This window comes from Centropristis striata, chromosome 17 (genome assembly GCF_030273125.1).
Source record: "Centropristis striata isolate RG_2023a ecotype Rhode Island chromosome 17, C.striata_1.0, whole genome shotgun sequence".
Lineage (NCBI taxonomy): Eukaryota > Metazoa > Chordata > Actinopteri > Perciformes > Serranidae > Centropristis > Centropristis striata.
The window spans coordinates 13,515,373-13,533,937 of record NC_081533.1 but is presented as its reverse complement, the minus strand read 5'-3'; the positions used below and the strand labels follow the sequence as shown (position 1 = coordinate 13,533,937).

Here is an 18,565-nt window from a genome sequence, read left to right as displayed (position 1 = left end):
TGCTAGAATGCGACTCATCGATGCAACAATGAATGAATAAATAAATGAATAATTTGATGCAGAAAAGGCACAAATTGGTGCTTAAAAATCACCAGAATGCAGGGAATTAAGTGTGCACATGTCACATGAACTACATTTTCTATATCGTCACACTGTTAAAAAAAAATAATCGTCCAAGTCATTTTTTGTCAAAACTGTTTTGTTTTTTTGCCTAAATCATCTCCTCATGACGCCGGCCACTTATGATAAAATCGCCTACATCCTCAGTTGATCAGATCATGTGATTTTACCCCTTTAAGATAATGGCCTATGTCAAGTGTGCGACTTTAGCAGATTTATTATGCCTAAGTCAAAATAAAATGTGACTTAGGCAGTTTTTTGAACATGCCTTTGTGACTTAAGTAAGATATGGTAACACTTTATTTTGAAGGTGTCTACATAAGAGTGACATGAGCGTGTCATAAACATGACATGGGATGTGTCATGAACATTAATGACACTTTGAAGTAACATTAATGCTCATGATACTTGTCATGTCATGTTTATGACAGGCTTGTGTGACTCTTATGTTGACACCTTCAAAATAAAGTGTTACCATATCTTGCTCAAGTCACAAAGGCATGTTCAAAAAAATTGCCTAAGTCATTTATTTCTCTTAAGTTACATACTTTACACACAGTGTTATTACTATGCCAATAACCATCCTTTGTTACATCCTTTTTGAGTGAAATGATCAATAAATGTCATATGTTACACTTTTGGTGAAGTTTTTTGTGTTTCCTGCAAAACTTGAAAAAAATGAGTTAGGCGATTATTTTAACAGGGTGACGATATGTAGGCCTATTTTTTGTATAATCTAAATAAATTGTGGCACAGGTGAACCAAAAGGTGGCCAGGGAGTGTAGGCCTATGTGAGAGTGTAATAACAATAAGATGAATAATGATAATAATCATAGTTTGCATACATGTACACTATAGCCCCCAGAGTCAAAGGTGTAGGGGTGAGCCCCGGGTCTCCACTGACCCTAACACCGCCCCTGCACGACGCCACACTGCTGACTCCGCGGTCCGGGAGTGCAATTTTAATGGGAACTGGGTGAGCACTGGTCTGTCCACCGGAGAGCAGAGAGATAGAGAGAAAGACATAAAGAGCATCCAGAGCTCCTCTGTCACCTCCATCAAATCAAACTGAAAAAGCTGCAGCACGACCGGAATTACATTTGCACCCTTCAGTGTAAAAGAGCTAATTTCTGGGACAAGCTAAGTGAGTATACGGAGCGATAAAAACACACTTTGAATGAAAACTGCCCAGTTGTTTTATGCGCGAAATACGGATTTGCCTGGAATAATAGTTTTCGTTTTCACTTTAAAGCTATTGTATCTTTTAGGTGGAGTTTGAAGCGAAATAAATGCAAAAACAACTTTTATTTTGAAAGTACCCGCCGGTAGAGGTGCTTTTATTTTGCCAGGCTTCACAGCGCTCCGTCTCTCAGAGCTCAGTCGGCTCGGAGAGACAGCAGGATGCCAAGGGGAGCACTCCGACACACGGCGTCCGTTTTACCGTCTCCCGGCGTCGTCTCTCGGCCACAGAAACTCTGATGGGCGTTTTTACCTTCCTTTTACCGTCCTCGACGCTTGGATATTTTCGGAAGCCACGAAATGAAGCGAATGAATGTGAGCAACAAGAAGTGTCCTGTTGTTGTGCCTGTCTCCAGCATCACTAGTAGTCAAGTCCTCTCTGTGGATGCGGTGCCTCTGTGATTTTTAGTTGAGGATTTTAATGTAGTGTTCTGTAGTGGACTACGCAACTTTCCCCCCGCTTTTTGTTGTCTTTTTTTGAGGTTTTCCGGCTTTGAAACAAAGATTTCAGGATAGACCAACTCCGGAAAACCAGCGACTTGACACCTGCCCCTGGCGGAATAACCATTGTTAGCGGTTATTCGCCTTTACAAGCATCTTCTCTGGGGTGGGAATACGACTGATGCTTGCCTTTTGCTCGAGTTTTGTCTCGTCTCGTTCTGTTTGTCTGTTTTGTCCCACAGTGGCATGAAAATTCATGAATGCGTCCAAGGACATGTATTCAAATTACGCATGCACCATGACGGTAGTAGGCTGTGCGTAATATCCTATTATTATTATATCCTTACCACATGAATGCAACAGCAAACACATTCAATCTCATTCCTGTGTTTGGAGAAGATTTGGCAGATTCATCCTAACTTAAGTGGCGTGTGTATGTGTGTGTGTGGCATGGGGGGTTATGCGAGTGGCAAGGTATTATCACGCTTAAATATCCCCCCAAAAATAAATAAATCTGTATTTTATGCAAGAAAAATCAAACTGATTGCTCTTTTTATAGTCAAAATGACCAGAGGAGCATTCTGGAGCAAACATTAAAATGTGTTTGGCATCACTATGTCCCGAGGAATGAAGTCAATGCCAGCAAATGTGTCCAAAGTTAGCAGCAAATTAAAAAGCTATTAGATTCCGCTCCATGCCTTTGCCATAATTGACGCCCCATGTGTGTGTGGATGGATCAGGGGAATCTGCGCGCAAGCATGCACGCCTGTCCATGTGCCCGCGTGTGCGCCCCTGGCCGCGCTAACATGCCCCCAACATTTCTGTGCGTGTTTTTTTATGTGTGCGTGCGTGTGTGTGTGTGTGTGTGTGTGTGCAGCCACGCTGGAAGTCGCCCCCCATGTGGCCGTCGGGAGTGGGGAGCAGGCAGCCCTGCCCGCGGGAGTCGGCGCTGCGCAAGGCGGCCATCAGCGGCAACATCAACGCCCTGCCGCACCACGTCCCCACCGGCCGCAGCGTCCGGGTGTTCATCTGTGCCAACCCCGACGGTAAGAGCCAGTGTGACTCCCCCCTCCCCTCCCCCCTCCTGTCCTTACACACTCTCTTCAAGCCTGCAGACCCTCACGTTACACACACACAGTTTGTATGACTCATTTTTACAAATATGGACATATATTACCCGTTTTCATCCAGACTTCTCAGGCTTTTTAGCTGAACTCTAGTGGTATTAACATGGTTCAGAGGATGTTTAAATCTGTTGACACCTCTTGGGGAATAGCAAAAAACAAATTGCAGTTAACAGTTTAATCCAGGTACAGTAAAGTAGATTTTTATTGCATCAAAGTATGAAATCCGGCCACTTTCCAAGCATGTGATCTGGCGTTGATTTGGGCCCGTTTTGAAGGGGGGGAAAAATTAGGATTCTCACATTAAAGTGTCATTTAGCTGCAACATATAAAGATCTCTTACCCTAATAGAAGTGGAAAGTATTTTAAATTAGGCTGCATCAGGGGCCCCTATGACAAGTTGACGAAAAAACAAATTGGCGCCTCATTTATTCCAATACCACAGTGAAACAACAGATTGCTCTCGACATAGAGTGCATGGTGTGAGCAGAGTGCGAGACAGTTGGGTCGTGAGGGAGACACCCAGTTGCAGCTCTGTATTTGAATATGCCCTCTGGGCAAGAGGGTAAAAATAGGCTCAGTAAAAGTGGAGTAAACAAGGCAAGGGAAGTAGAGTAGGCTATGAGAGAAGGAGAGAGAGATAGAAGGAGGGCACGGCAGAATTAAAGGAGGCTGCTTTTGTTGATATATCGCTGTCATTTGCTTGCAAAAAAAGAATTGAACTCATCATTATGTAGATGGTGGAAAGTCTGGCACTTCAGCCACCTGTAGCTGACTCAGTCATCCCGAGCATCCCGTCACAGCACGAATTTAACGCTCCGATCTACACGTGGATGGAAAAACGATGAGGGGGCTATTCCAAGTAGTTCTTTTCACACCGTCGGCACAAATGGAAAGACACACATCTCAGCCTGAGCTGTGAAAAGAGCTAATTATGAGCTGCTGTTTCCAGTGAAGCGAGGTTGCTGGTTATTCCAATATGCCACATTCTGGTAATGAAGCCATAGAGGAGCACAAAGACTGCTGCAGAGTTACTGCTGCTCCCGCTGCTTTGGTCAAATCACTTCGGCAATAAGGTGTTCTTTGCATTTGTTTTGTTTTGGAGACGAGTTCACGCCATCGCAGTGTCACTTTTCTTTACTTGCAAACTTTTGTGATGCAGCAAATCCTGCCTTCTGTGTTAACATGCACATAAATGAATACTGTTACTCATAACTGACACAGGGCTGCCCTCACTCCTGCTGCAGAACCTGTGTCTCCATGTTCACTAGAGGGGGCTGTCCATGCACTTATTTAATAGCATTCACCTTACTGTACATGCATAATGTTGTCAAATCGGACATCAATCAACAACAGGACCTAGTAAATGGATGTAGCACATGTTTTAGTGGTACCCTCCAAGCTACAATAAGAGTGTGTGACTCTGTGTTTCAACATCACCTTTCTGATATTTCCCTCCATCACTCTGAACCCAAAACTAGCCAGAGGGTGGAAAAGCATGTTATCTTTAAAAAAAATAGCCATAATAATTCAATTTATCCCAGCCAGAAACTGTAATAACAGAAAATATTGTTGGATTTTTAAATTTCAGACAATCATCAAAAGAATCATGCTTCCATCAGGAAAGGAAAAAAAAAACCAAATCCAAGCTTAAAATAGTGTTATTTAATCAAAATCACTTTATTCTACTTGTCTCGTTTAAAAATTTGCCAAAAATGAACCGTTCGCTCTAGCCAGATCCTGTAAAAAACATTTAATTTTGCCTCCCTCAGCGCAACGGAGAAGCCACGAATGACTTGGCTGAGACCGATTGTTACGTTCCAAAAATTAATCAAAACTTCAACTGAACTGCAGGCTGTTTACACTGATGAGAGAGCCAGAGAGAGCTTGTAAAATGCAAATCATTTTACATATATAGCATGTGAAGTATGAATATGTGTGTATAGATTCCATTTTATTCCAATCATGTTAAATAAATGATCAAAGAAATAAACCTTGAGGGGTTTTAAAAATCTTTTTTATGGTTTCTCCCTGCTTCTAGCCATGGTTGTGTTGTTTCTATAGCGGTGCAGCACTTGTATATTGCAGTGAAAAAGTAACTAAGTAACTCAAGTACTGTACTTAAGTACAATTTTCAAGTACTTGTACTTCCATTTTATGTAACTTTATACTTCTACTCTACTACATTTTGAGACAAGTATTGTACTTTTTACTCCACTGTATTTAGCTGATGATTTTAGTTCATTTTCAGGTCAAACTTTTACAAAAAAACATGATTAATTTAGTGATTTTTCCGTTTCGTTCCAATTAAACCTTATAACAAAATATTAAGTAGTTAAAATGAGCCCTATCTTTACTAAATTAAAACGCTGCTTACATAAATGAAACAATGTAGAATTAAATAATGTAATAATATATTTTAGAGCATACAAATATTTGAGAGGGGGCGTTCTTCATAACGAGAACTGTTAAAAAAAATTATTAATAATAATAATAATAACATATATATATAATATAAACAACAAACAAGCAGAAAACAAACAATCACAAATCGCTCAGACAAAATACACCAGTTCATAACGAGTACTTTAAGTACATTTTGATGCTGATACTTTGTACTTTTACTTCAGTAAGTTTTGAATGCAGGACTTTAACTTGTAGTGGAGTCATTTCACAGTGTGGTATTAGTACTTTTACTTCAGTAAGAGACCTGAATACTTGTTCCACCTTTGGTTAAATCCCACTAGAGGCTTCCTGCTGTACGTATAGTGGAGTTATAGTCTATTTAGGTTCGTGAATGGGAAGCTGTGGCCTTGAAATTTAATTAGTTGTTAAGTAGGAACAGAAAAGACTTGTTTCCTCGCATTTCTCTCCAAACTAGATGTATAAGTACTGAATCAAGCGGTATAAAGGTTTTGCAACTCCCCATAAAACATTATACAGGTGCGTCTCAAAACATTTGAATATCATAGAAAAGTTTATTTATGTCAGTAATTCAATTCAAAAGGTGGAAATAACACATTATGTAGATCAGGGGTCTCAAACTCAAATTACCAGGGGGCCGCTGGAGGCTGTATCAAAATGACCAGAAAAAGACACAAAATTACAGAAAAAAACTAAATTACTTAAAAAAGACACAAAACTACTCAAAAAAGACACAAAATTATTAAAAAAAGACACAAAATTATTTTTAAAAAACACAAAATTACCAAAAAAAGACACAAAATTACCCAAAAAAACCCCACACAATGACCAAAAAAGACACAAAATTATTTAAAAAAAGACACAAAATTATTTAAAAAAAACAAAAAAATTACCAAAAAAGTAATTAAAGGGACCTTCCACACACAACACGGTAAAGTGCCATTAATATAAAACTCACATTAAACTTTCATATCAAGGTGAGGGCCACAAAATATCATCACAAGGGCCGCAATTGGCCCGCATGCCACGAGTTTGAGACCCATAATGTAGATCCATTACACACGGAATGAAACATTTCATGCCTTAATTTATTTAATTTCTTCTAATTATAATGATTATGGCTTACATTTAATGAAGATCTAAAATTCAGTGTGTCAAAATGGTAATATTACAAAAGACCAATTTTAAAAAGTATGTTCAATATGGAAATGTTGGCCTCTGAAAAGTATGTCCACTCAGTACTTGGTTGGGGCTATTTGACTTGAACTACTGGAAATGGACTTTTCCATCATATTCTAATGTATTGAGATGAACCTGTACTAGATACTAGAACAGTGTCATTTCAACATTTGTAATACGGGACACTAGAAGTCTGAGCAGTTCTCTCCGCAGTGGTAATCTGACCATCACAACAGTATAGCTGCACTCTTTATTGTGTCTGTGTGACTGGGGGACCTCTGTGCTTTGATCTATAGTGCCAACAGTTTTATGCGCTCGCTGGTTAAAGTGTTGGCTCTGCTGAATGTACTAACCCTAATGCCCTTAATCAAAAGCCATGGACAACTGCGGTTAATACCCACTGCTGTGTTCAGCCTCAGGGACCTCTGTTGTGTTTGTTAGTGCCGCCTGTAAAGGGCCATCACACTCAATTTGACCAATCATTCCCAAGAAGGACATTTCTCATTGTCCAGCCGTTCCTCAGAGGCGTTGAGGCGTGAAGAGAGTTTTCACTAATGATTTTGGGCTATATAAATAAAATGGAATGAAAGGATTTAAATTACATTAGTATTTCTATCATTTATTTATGTTTCAAATCATTATTCAAAGCTTTAACTCAAATAACTACACTAACGCTTAAATTCACGTCAATTATGCCATCCAATAATTAGAGATTTATCAGGTTTCTTATAGCATGTGGTCTTAAAAAGTCTGAAAAAGTCTAAAATCCAATCATTTATATTTATATATAAATATATATAGGGCCTTAAAATGTCTAAAATTCTCTTAAAATTTCATAAAATGTCTTAAATATGATTTTGAAAGGTCTTAAAAATGTATTAACATAAACATGCAAATATGTGAAATGAACAATTTTCATTTTATATGTTGATTAAACTTATTAAGCCAAGCAGAAGAAGTTTCATCCCCAAAAATACTTTTAACTATTTTTGGGGGGATTTTTAAACTTTAAAAATGGGTCAATTTGACCCGCAACATAACAGGAGGGTTAAATATTTAGATTTTTGAGGACGCTATAACAAATCCACATCTTTAAAAAGTCATAAATTTAACTTATTGATACCTGCAGAGCCTCTGTATAGGTTCAAAGTGTGTTTAAAAGAATATTTTGGTGCTTTGCCTTAATTGGATAGTACAGCTGAAGAAAGAGGGGAGAAGGCTTTTAAAATGACCACCTTTGCAGAAAAAACAGCCTCAGTACAACTTCCAGCGGAGTTACATCACAGGCTTTTTTCTGTGTGTATTATTTTATATCCATTACTGATGCTACTTCATATAAGATAAGATAAGACTTTATTTAACCCTTCAGTGGGGAAATGTAGTTGTCACAAGTCTAGTATAAGGAGTTTAGAACAGATGAATATAGAACAATAAACAGAAGATATTTATATAAAAGGTATGCTGTACAGCAAGTATGTAAAGGTATAAAGTGTGCAATATAAAAGCATTTGGCGTTAAATTCCCTGCAGAACAACTATTGAAGGTTTTTTTCTACATAAAGAGGCCAGTTTTCCATCATCTTTAGACCTTTGATTTGGCATTCTTGACCTAATTTACTCAATTCGCTTCATTTGCTCTTTCCTGACTTTTTCTTAGAGCTGCAGTGGTCAGTTGACCTACAGATTAGTCCAGGGTTTGAGTTTTAGCCTGGACTTTTTGCATAACTAACCTGAGGCAAGGAGATGAATAAATGAACAGCCTAAGTGTGCACTTTCTGTGTGTGCAAGGCAGAGAGAAATAAAGAGAGAGACAGTGGCATTAAAGTCTATACAGCTGCCTTCTATGCAATATATTAAGATAATGTTGGCTGATACACCTGGAGTGGATTCTTCTCCAAATGCATTGAACGTGCCGGGGTTGCACACTCAACAGACCTATTTTGTGCAGTTGTCTATTCTGTCATTCACGAAAGAATATAGTGTGTAGTTCTTTTAGCCTTTTTATGTTGTTGAGAGATTTCTCACTATTTTCTAACATTTGTTAGACCAAACAATCGATTCATTGATAATAAAATAAATGTAAGCTGCAGGCCTCCAATTTATATGTTTAGTCTCTTGCTATTTTATGAGGATTGGTTGGGTGCTTAGCGTAGACCGTATATAAATAATGGACGTAGTCACCGTGACGTCACCCGTTGGTTTGTGGCCCGTTGGAAGCATCGAGTTCATCGTTATACTCGTCACCATCTTGTGTCGCCATCTTGTTTCCGATACGGAGAGCAGACCATATCTGGACTGTGGAGGAGGAGAGGGATCTGATCACTGACTACAGCCTCTCTACACCTCAACCTGACTGAGAGAAGCCGCTGCTAATTCATGTTAGCATTAATTGGAGCATTAACTGGGATGTTAGTTTTGTCAGAAAACAAAAACTAAATGTACGTTATTTACCTCAGAAGAATGAGCAGCGACTCCTTGGAGTGTCCATTAGTCCAACGAAACGCTGAACAAGACATTTTTAATGAACAAATCGTTCAAATAAACAGCAATAAAAGTCATTAAGTGAAAATACAGTGAAAGGGTCAAAGTTAGGAGACCAAACCGGTAAACATCCTTATATATACAACTTTATTGACACGTTGCCGTGGATACGCATTGCTCTGCTTCTCTTCTGATGACTGCTCGCCTTATTAGTGAGCTGTCAATCAAAGGTAGACAAATCATATGATTCTTTATCTTCCATTTTCTTCTTTCTTCTTGTTTCTAAATGGGGCCATTATTTACACTATTAACATCAAATTGTCTTGAAGAAGATTTTTTACTAGCGATTGAGACCATAGTGTTGTCCTAAAAAAAATTTCTGAGGCAATAAATCAAGTGAGAAGTTTTCTCATTCTGCATTAAAATTAATGGACAGATATCTTTTGCAGCCAAACTTAGCACCCCCTGCTGGAATCTTTGGTAGAATGCAGCTTAAGGAACTTCCTGGTTTACCTCCCTGCTCAGACCGGGACGTTGCTGCCTGGTGCTTAGCTATGCTAGTTTAGGTCAACTAGTACAAGGGAATTCCCCATTTAAAAAAACACAGATACCAACAATTCTACAGTGTGAAAACACCTTCATGAATCCAAAGGTGCCTTCACAATTTAAAGTTCAGTCAGTTTCAGACTCTGGTACAGTTAAAACATTGTTACGGTTCATTTGGTCGCTTGTGAACGCTCCAGTCATATTTTGGTGCGGACCACCGACAACTTTCCAACCAATAAGAAATTATACTGGGACTATATTTCCAACCCTCTGACTTCTGGTCTGCTTACATTTATGCACTTTGAAAGCCGAAAACCAAAAGTATCAATTTCACTCTGATTCAGACGAACCAAACAGACTTGGGTTGTGAAAGCTCCCTGTGAGACTTTTTAGGACATTTCCTAAGAAATTTACAGGGTTCATACACTTTTTCAGTGGTCAAATTCAAGCACTTTTCAAGGACTTTCAAGGTCCATTTTCAAGCTTTTCCAGGACCTTACAACGGTTGTAAGTTGCATGTTTTAGATGAGTACTTACATGCTAAAAGGGGTATTTTCACTCAACCATACCAACAGCGATGATTTTACACTTTTAACAACCAAAAGTACAGTTTGCTAATCTCAATATTCAATTTATTACTTTTTTCATTGAACATGTGATTATCTATAGTCCGATTGCAAGAGAAATACAGTAAGAATTTCAAGCATTTTCAAGCACTTTATCCAAAATCCAAGCACTTTTCAAACCTTGAAAATACAACATTAAAATGTAAGCATTTTTAAGGATTTCAAGCACCCGTGCGGACCCTGAATCAAGAGAAAATATAGAGAAGATGTTGGTGAATGAGGCCCAGCGTCCTCAGAAGAAGTTGATGCAGATGCACCGATAGAAAAGTCGCTCCACAAAGCTGTGATATAGAGTATATAAGCATTCCAGGGTGTTTGCCAGAATGTGAGCCAAATAACTAATTGGAGTGGATTTACATCCTCCTTCCATGATGTTAATGAATCACTCAAGTTCTTGGCTCAGGTGGATGAATCTGTGTTTGTGCATGTGTGTGTGTGTGTGTGTGTGTGTGTGCGTGTGCGTGTGTGTGTGTGTGTGTGGCTGCAGTCGATCAATTAAAGACCCCGCTATCTGTTCTTGCCAGTAGCCAGACAGACGGCAGCAAGAAACCAGAGAAAAGCCTGACATTATTTTTTTTTGTGTTTGTGCGTTACGCAGCCCGTCTCCTCTGTCAATATGTGTGTGTGTGTGTGTGTGTGTGTGTGTGTGTTCATGGAGATCCATATAAGCATATCAAGACAACTCCATTACCTTGCCGTAGTCACCTCGGGGGCTTTGGCATGGGCTGTGTGCAGCACGCAGCTATTTGTATGCAAGCTATCACTTAAGCTGTTTAAAGTTGATAAAAGCACGAGGCCTTAGGGATGCCATGCATAAAATCATCTCCCCCTCCAACGCACCATCATCAAAGCTATAGTATGTCACCACGGAGACCACTTATTACATTACATCTCACCCCACAATGTTCCCGTTGTTTCAGCTTACGCTATTTGTCTTTTACGGTTTGTGTTTTCAGCTCAGATTTCCCGTAATTGAATGGTCGCTTCACTTTAAGAATATCTCTCCGTCCCTAATTATCCACTTTTTTTTAATTGAGTCTGGTGAAAGACAACAAAGGGGAGAGTGGGAGGGTTGGAGGGAGAGATGACGGGTGAAAAATACTGTGTCAAGGGTGCCTTTTGTTTAATAAATTGCTTTTTCAGGGGCTGGTGAGTGCCAGATCCTGTTCTGCAGGCATGTGAAGTTTATGACGCGTGCTATCGAGCTGATTCTCCTCCTCCCCTGCTCTCCGGTCGTCCTCGCCCCCCCCCCTTGCCTCCGCTCTCCTCCTGAAGGGAGTTTGAAAGCTCGCCGACTAGTTCGGCACAACTTCTTACATTTTTTAAATGTTAATGATTTTTAGAAGCCAGAACAGTTCAGAAACAACACACACTGCAAATTATTTGTTTCTTACCAAGATAAAAAAAAATGTTTTAAGATTAAAGGGTTAGATTTCTAGATTAAACAATATTAATTCAAGAAATCTTGTCAAATGAAATTATCTGTCCATGCAGCAAGATAATTTCCCTCAGATTTTGTTTTTTTATCTTGTTTTTAGACACACCTTTTTGCAGTGCACTTTTTACAACAACAAAAAATAAGAAAAAACGTCTTGGAGCTTGTGGTGTTGGAGATCTTTCTGAAACGATTCTGAAAGAGGAATGACTGAACTCCATTTGTGGGAGTAAATCCAAAACCATCTGTCTTAACCCTCTGGAGTCAGCAAAAGCGCCAAAGCATGACACAAAATGACTAAAAAAAGACACAAAATGACCCCAAAAAAGACACAAAGTGACTAAAAAAAGACACAAAATGACCAAAAAAGACACAAACGACTAAAAAGACTCAAAATGACTAAAAAAGACACAAATTGACCAAAAAAGACACAAAATGACCCAAAAAAGACACAAAATGACCCCAAAAAGACACAAAATGAATAAAAAAAGACACAAAATGACCAAAAAAGACACAAAATGACACAAAAAAGACACAAAATGAATAAAAAAAGACACAAAATGACCAAAAAAGACACAAAATGACACAAAAAAGACACAAAATGACTAAAAAAAGACACAAAATGACCCACAAAAGACACAAAATGACCCAAAAAAGACACAAAATGACCCTGTTCTGCAGGCATGTGAAGTTTATGACGCGTGCTATCGAGCTGATTCCCCCCTCCCCTGCTCTCCGGTCGTCCTCGCCCCCCTTGCCTCCGCTCTCCTCCTGAAGGGAGTTTGAAAGCTGGATGACTAGTTCAGCAGCAGCTTTTAGTGACCTCTCTCTGAGTTTCCCAGAGTGCCGTGGAGCAATTCTGCACCCTCAGGACATCGTTCTGACAAATTCAGCAGTTGCCCTCACACACTCGTCTGGCTCCCCGGGTGTTTGAGTCATTTCATGGAACACGCTGTAAAAATATCTCATCAGGGAGCGATGGCGGTGATAGCAAGCTTTCCCGCGAGATACACCTGAATAAAATTACATAGTGATTACCCACTTATAAGCAACATAATTAACCTCGAGAAAACTGGTGTGGTCTGCAAGTGGTTTATAGTTAATGGGACTTTTATTTCATGTGCACTTCAAGGGTTCTGCTGGGGAGAGTTCGGGCGCTTAATGCTGATAATTGAGATTGAAAATGGACAAAATCAAAACCGGCAACCTCTTATGAATATTTAATTCTTCTTGGAATATAAAGGTATTTTTGTTACCTTTCACCATGTTTGGCTATTTTTAAAGTCACTATTGTACAATTTGGGAAGGCTTTAAGTGTAAATAAAACAGTTTAATCTTTTTTGCTTCTAGTAATGCATGTTTATTCCAAGAAGCAACTTTTGGGGCTAAAAAATGAAGCCAACATAGAAGTGACAAAAACTGGAGGTCCTCAAGTGGCCACTTGGGGCTGGCTCCAAATGTGAGTCAATCCCAACAGGATCTCTTATCTAAACGACAGAATAGATCGTTTGTCAATTCCACCCATAATGACGCATATGAACTTGAGCTTGCGTTACAGTTTTTAGAGTTCTAAAAATAGCACATGTGTCATTAAACATGCACGTGTGGTTCACTTTTTTTTTTTTAAAGGCTGCAGTTTCGTTGAATTTAGGCTACAAACCCACTGACCTAGGTTTTGGGCAAAAAATGTCCTGGTAAGGCATTATTATTAATGACAAATTAAAAAAATAAATTTACGCAAATGCCATAAGAGAAGTAGTTACGAGGACAACATGACTACCGGAAGCAACATAGTTACGTAAAAATGTTACGCACAAAACGTGAGGCACGAAAGATCAGTAATGTTTAAATCACATCGTTCATTTTTGTTTTCACAAAACACAAACTCCACTCTCTTGTGTTAAAGTTCAGTTAAAGTCAAACTCACCTCCGACCCGCCCGAGTGCAACTTTCATGTTTTCTACTTTTGAATCCTTTTTACGCCTGCTAGAGGGCGGGGGAGGACAGTCCCAATTAAAATGTTAATATTGGTCATATTCTGCTGTCTGTACAAACAACCTATGAGGTCATTTTTGAGAGGAGACAAGTCTGGTCAATCCCCATAGACCTCTATGGTAAAATGCTTAACTTTACAGTAGAAATACACATAATTACAGCCTGGTCAAAAAATGACCAGGAGGGCACTCAGTCACGACTAAACGTAGCAAAACATTCATATAAATGGAAATGAATGGTGCGTTGGACACTCATTAGCATTATCTTTCTTAAAAGCTGGTCTAAAATGACAAACATCGGCCTTGTGTCAAGTCTATATAGTCAATGGTCTGTTCGTGAACTCTCAAACTCTGATTTCAATGCTCCATTCTCAGAATAAACTTCATTATAAAAAATATATAGTGATGAATCACTTCAAAAATCACATGAATATTTAACACATCTCCCACACTTATTCTCTTTGGGATATAGCACTAATTCTTTTTAGTTATCTCCATCGCACAATATCAAGGACACTGACAGAAATAAAGTTTTGCATGCAGAGATGTATCACCCTAAAAGAAGACACTTTCCAAGATTGAAAAGTAACACTGAGGATTAGAAAATAAAATGTGCTGATCTGACTGTGGCAGTAGAAACTAGATGTGACAAACAGCGTTGAACCAAATCTCTCTACAAAAACTGTTAGTTTGGCATTTTGCATTTTATAACACAACTATATCAATAGAGCTGCTTATGTGAGGAAAGAAAGGCACAGAAAAAGCAAAATCTTGACATTTTAGCAACCTGGCGGGTTGGTAACGTAATGCAGAAAATGCGAAGGTATAATGGAAAAGATGAGGCGTCGCAAATATCAACACTTTCCTCAGACACAATGAACATTTTCAACTATAATTAAAATATATTAAATGGACTGCATTTGTTTTTCTAGTCGTAGCGTACTGTTGATTTACCTCTAAAGTTCTGGCTGTAAACTCCATGAGGCCAGTTTCAGTTTGATGATGATATACCAAGTAAAACTGGAGACAAGCTCAAATATGTTTAGTATAAAATGATAGAACTGGATGTAACCCTCTTATCTGTTTTATTTGCAACCTTTGTTCACATTTGCAACATTTAAAATTATTTATTGAGCATGATAGTGTTTTGAAAGTAAAAAAAGATTCAAAATCACATTTTATGTTGGACTAAAGGACTAAAAATAAACACAAAATGACTAAAAAAAAGACACAAAAAGACACAACATGACTAAAAAAATGAGTTAACTCTCAAATGTTCGTCGCTTTGGATAAAACCTTCTGCTAAACAACATTGTAGAACTGTATTACGTTGTGTCCGTGACATTGGGAAACTGCCGTGGTAGCGGACTGTAATTGGGCTGAAAAATGTGTATTGTGTTCCTGACATGAATATGATTATATGAGTCTTTAAAATCTCCACTAGTGGCTTTAAAGGCAACAGCTGCTTGAACAGATGTTACCCAATGAACTTGTTACAGTACATTTTTTATGTTGGGTAGACCAACATTGGTTTTCCTGTGCAACCACTGTCATGGTTATTCAATCATACGCAATTTAGGTTGCAGGCAGAGAAACAGGGAATCCCCTATCACTCCCATATTGCCACTTTAAATTGTTGTTTTCCCTCGATGCTCACCATCAAGTGTGGATGGTGGCACAATAACCTCCAGTGGATTCCTTTCCTCCTGATTCAGTGATATTCAGATAACCTGTAGGGTCTTCCCTGTGCTCAGGAAATGCAGCAACATCTGGCCTTTATGGATGGCTGATTTGCACAGCCACAATCTGCCTGTAGCATCTTCCAGGTCATTCGCTATCGATTTGCTCACTGACTGTGCGTTTGCATCAGTGCAGTTTAGATTCAGATCTGCACTTTACCGAGTTTGTGTGATACACTGAAGTATTTGAGCACTGCGTATACTGAGGAAGAATATTTTCTAAAGATATTTATGTTTTATTGTGAAATACGCACGTAAAAGAGAATAACGAGCTGCAGGTTAGGGGCTGAATCAAAACAAATGATTATTTTCAATATTGTTTGATTGTTTGATTTCCCTCCATTAATCAATTCATTGTTTAGTCTAAAACATGGGTTCCAAACTCGTGGCCCGTGGGCCAATTGCGGCCCTCGTGACGATATTTTGTGGCCCCCACCTTGATATGAAAGTTTAATGTGAGTTTTATATGAATGGCACTTTACTGTGTTGTGTGTGGAAGGTCCCTTTAATTACTTTTTTTGGTAATTTTGTGTCTTTTTTAAATAATTTTGTGACTTTTTTGTCATTTTGTGACTTTTTTTGTCATTTTGTGTCTTTTTTATAGTAATTTTGCGTCTTTTTTGGTAATTCTGTGTTTTTTTTGGTATTTTTTGTTTCTTTTTTAAGTAATTTTTTTTTTTTTCAGTCATTTTGTCTTTTTTTGGTCATTTTGTATCTTTTTAAAATAATTTTGTTTCTTTTTTGGCAATTCTGTGTCTTTTTTTGGTCATTTTGTTTCTTTTTTAAATAATTTTGTGACTTTATTTGTCATTTTGTGTCTTTTTTATAGTAATTTTGCGTCTTTTTTGGTAATTCTGTGTCTTTTTTTGGTCATTTTGTTTCTTTTTTTAAGTAATTTATTTATTTTCTGTCATTTTGTCTTTTTTGCTCATTTTGTATCTTTTTTAAATAATTTTGTGTCTTTTTTGGTAGTTCCAAACAGCCCCTGACTCCATAGAGTTAAAAAGACCCAACCCCTGTGTCTGAGACCTCCTAACCACCAAGATCTTTTGTGTCTTTGTGTAGTTTTTGAGATATCCATCTCAAAAGAGTGCTGCCTCCACACCACTTGAACAAAGCAAGAATTCTAATGTGGTGCTCAAAGACCTGACACATTAATAGTGTGTTTTGCTAATTATCCAACAGAGACACTTTTTCTGGAGTCAGACACCTTTTTAAAACACTTCAGGTACACACACACACACTGTAGCATCACTGTCAGTATGTATGACCGCAGTGTCACAACTTTGTTCTGTATTTGCTAAGATACTTGTCTTGTGGAGCTCTCTCTCTCTTCTTTAATCAGAGATCTTAAAGCAGTTGTGCATACTAAGCGGCTCTGGAGTGTCAGTTGGTGTAGCGTGATGAGAGCAGAGTGATTGCCTTGTCACATTCTTGTTGATGGAGACTTGGAGGGGGCAGCTGGAGAGTGACCGCAATCCAGGGGAATGAAGCACCAGCTGAAGCTTTGTCATTATAACTAACTGCAAAGTGTTGGAATGAGTTTTGGTTTAGCTATTTGGCCTGTTATTCAAAGATGCTTGATTATTATTGAGCGCTGCTGCAAAATGTTAGTTGATGTTTAAGTTATTTATCAAGCAAAAATGACACAACAATCCCTGGGTGCAGTTTTTTGTGAGGATTTCTATCACTGTAAATTGAATATCTTTGGATTTAAACTGTTGGTTGGACACAATAAGCAGTATGAAGACCTAATCGTGGACACATTTTTACTAGTTTAACTCATTATTGATATACAATACATACAGTCATGGAAAAAATGATTAGATCACCCTTTTTTTTCAGTTTCTTGTTCATTTTAATGCCTGGTATGACTAAAAGTACATTTGTTTGGACAAATATAATGATAACAACAAAAATAGCTCATAAGAGTTTAATTTAAGAGCTGATATCTCAACATTTTCCATGGTTTTCTTGATAATGATTTTGGTTATTTTCAATTGCATTACTATTAGAACATTTTACAGCAAAACCAGAGTGCAGTAACTAGGTTTTTGAGGTCAAAGGTCAAATAGATCATCATGATTTTTTCGCATAAAAATTACATCATCAATACATGAAGAAATAAGTGTCATGTCACTTATCTACATATAACCAATTTGACTGGCCAGTTAAAAAACGTTAAAAAACTTAAAAGCAGTTTTTCTCAGTTTTACCTTTTGCGTAGTTACTGCAGTTAGGCTTCGTATATATAGTATATATATTGTAAGTGCAGTTAAACTTCACTACATTGCATGTAGTGAAGTGAGCTGCTGACAGCCCGTTCCCAGCTCCAAGTGTAATTTTATGTGCATGGACATACAGTAGGCAGTGTTTATCCCATTCTTGCATCCAGGTGCATCATATACACATTAGGCAGGTTTATTCTGCCTGCAGACACCATGATCACGCTCACCCGTAAATATTTAGTAGCCATGTGGAAAACGCAGTCTCTTCACAATATGATTCCATCAGACCTTATATCTACACTGTTTAACCCAAGTCAGCACCTATGCACAATCCCATTATGTTTTACAGACATTTGTACTTAACTAATAAGGTAAAACATGTTGAGTATGCTGCATTTTTTCAAGCACTTCCCTCAAAACAGCCTAAATAAGCCTCAAAACCTACGTTTATTTAATTCGTTATCACAAGAAAATTATCTTTGTTTTTTCAAAATAACTAAATAATTAATTTATTATCACGAGATAACAGTGCATGAAAATAAAAAAAATCCATGGCCATTCTCGGCTTCTGTACATAGGAATGATGGAAACACGACTAATGTTTCCAGCGTTGTTAAAACCGTGAGCATTATTTTGGTGAGAAAACATTGAGCAACTGGGTAATGGGTGGTATAGGTAATATGATGCGGCTGACAGACTTAACTAACTAAATCCAATGTTATCTTGCATGAAAATACAGATTTCTGAAGGTTTGAATTAGTGCTGCACAATTAATCGCATTTTAATCGTGATCAAGATTTTGGCCGCCACGGGCTCTCCTGAATATTTAATCAAGCACTTTCTACACCAGTTGTCCACCAACCACCAGGGGGCGAACCCATAGTGAAGGTTTCATGTCCCTGCCTAAGTAAATAACGAGCGAGTGCTAAGCAGGATGTGACTTAGTACTCGACCCCACAACAACACGCGCCATTTGTAAAAGCCGGAGAA

At 38.3% G+C, this 18,565-nt stretch overlaps 1 protein-coding gene across 1 annotated transcript in view; it reads left to right on the top strand.

The window, feature by feature from the left end:
• The first annotated feature begins 1,502 nt into the window (after positions 1-1,502).
• The window catches only part of LOC131990210 (NACHT and WD repeat domain-containing protein 2), a 43,018-nt gene continuing 25,955 nt past the window's right edge, over positions 1,503-18,565 (top strand). The window contains exons 1-2 of the mRNA XM_059355615.1: positions 1,503-1,674; positions 2,678-2,846. Coding sequence (XP_059211598.1) covers positions 1,660-1,674; positions 2,678-2,846 — 184 coding nt within the window. The 5' untranslated portion in view covers positions 1,503-1,659. The remainder of the gene's footprint in view (positions 1,675-2,677; positions 2,847-18,565) is intronic.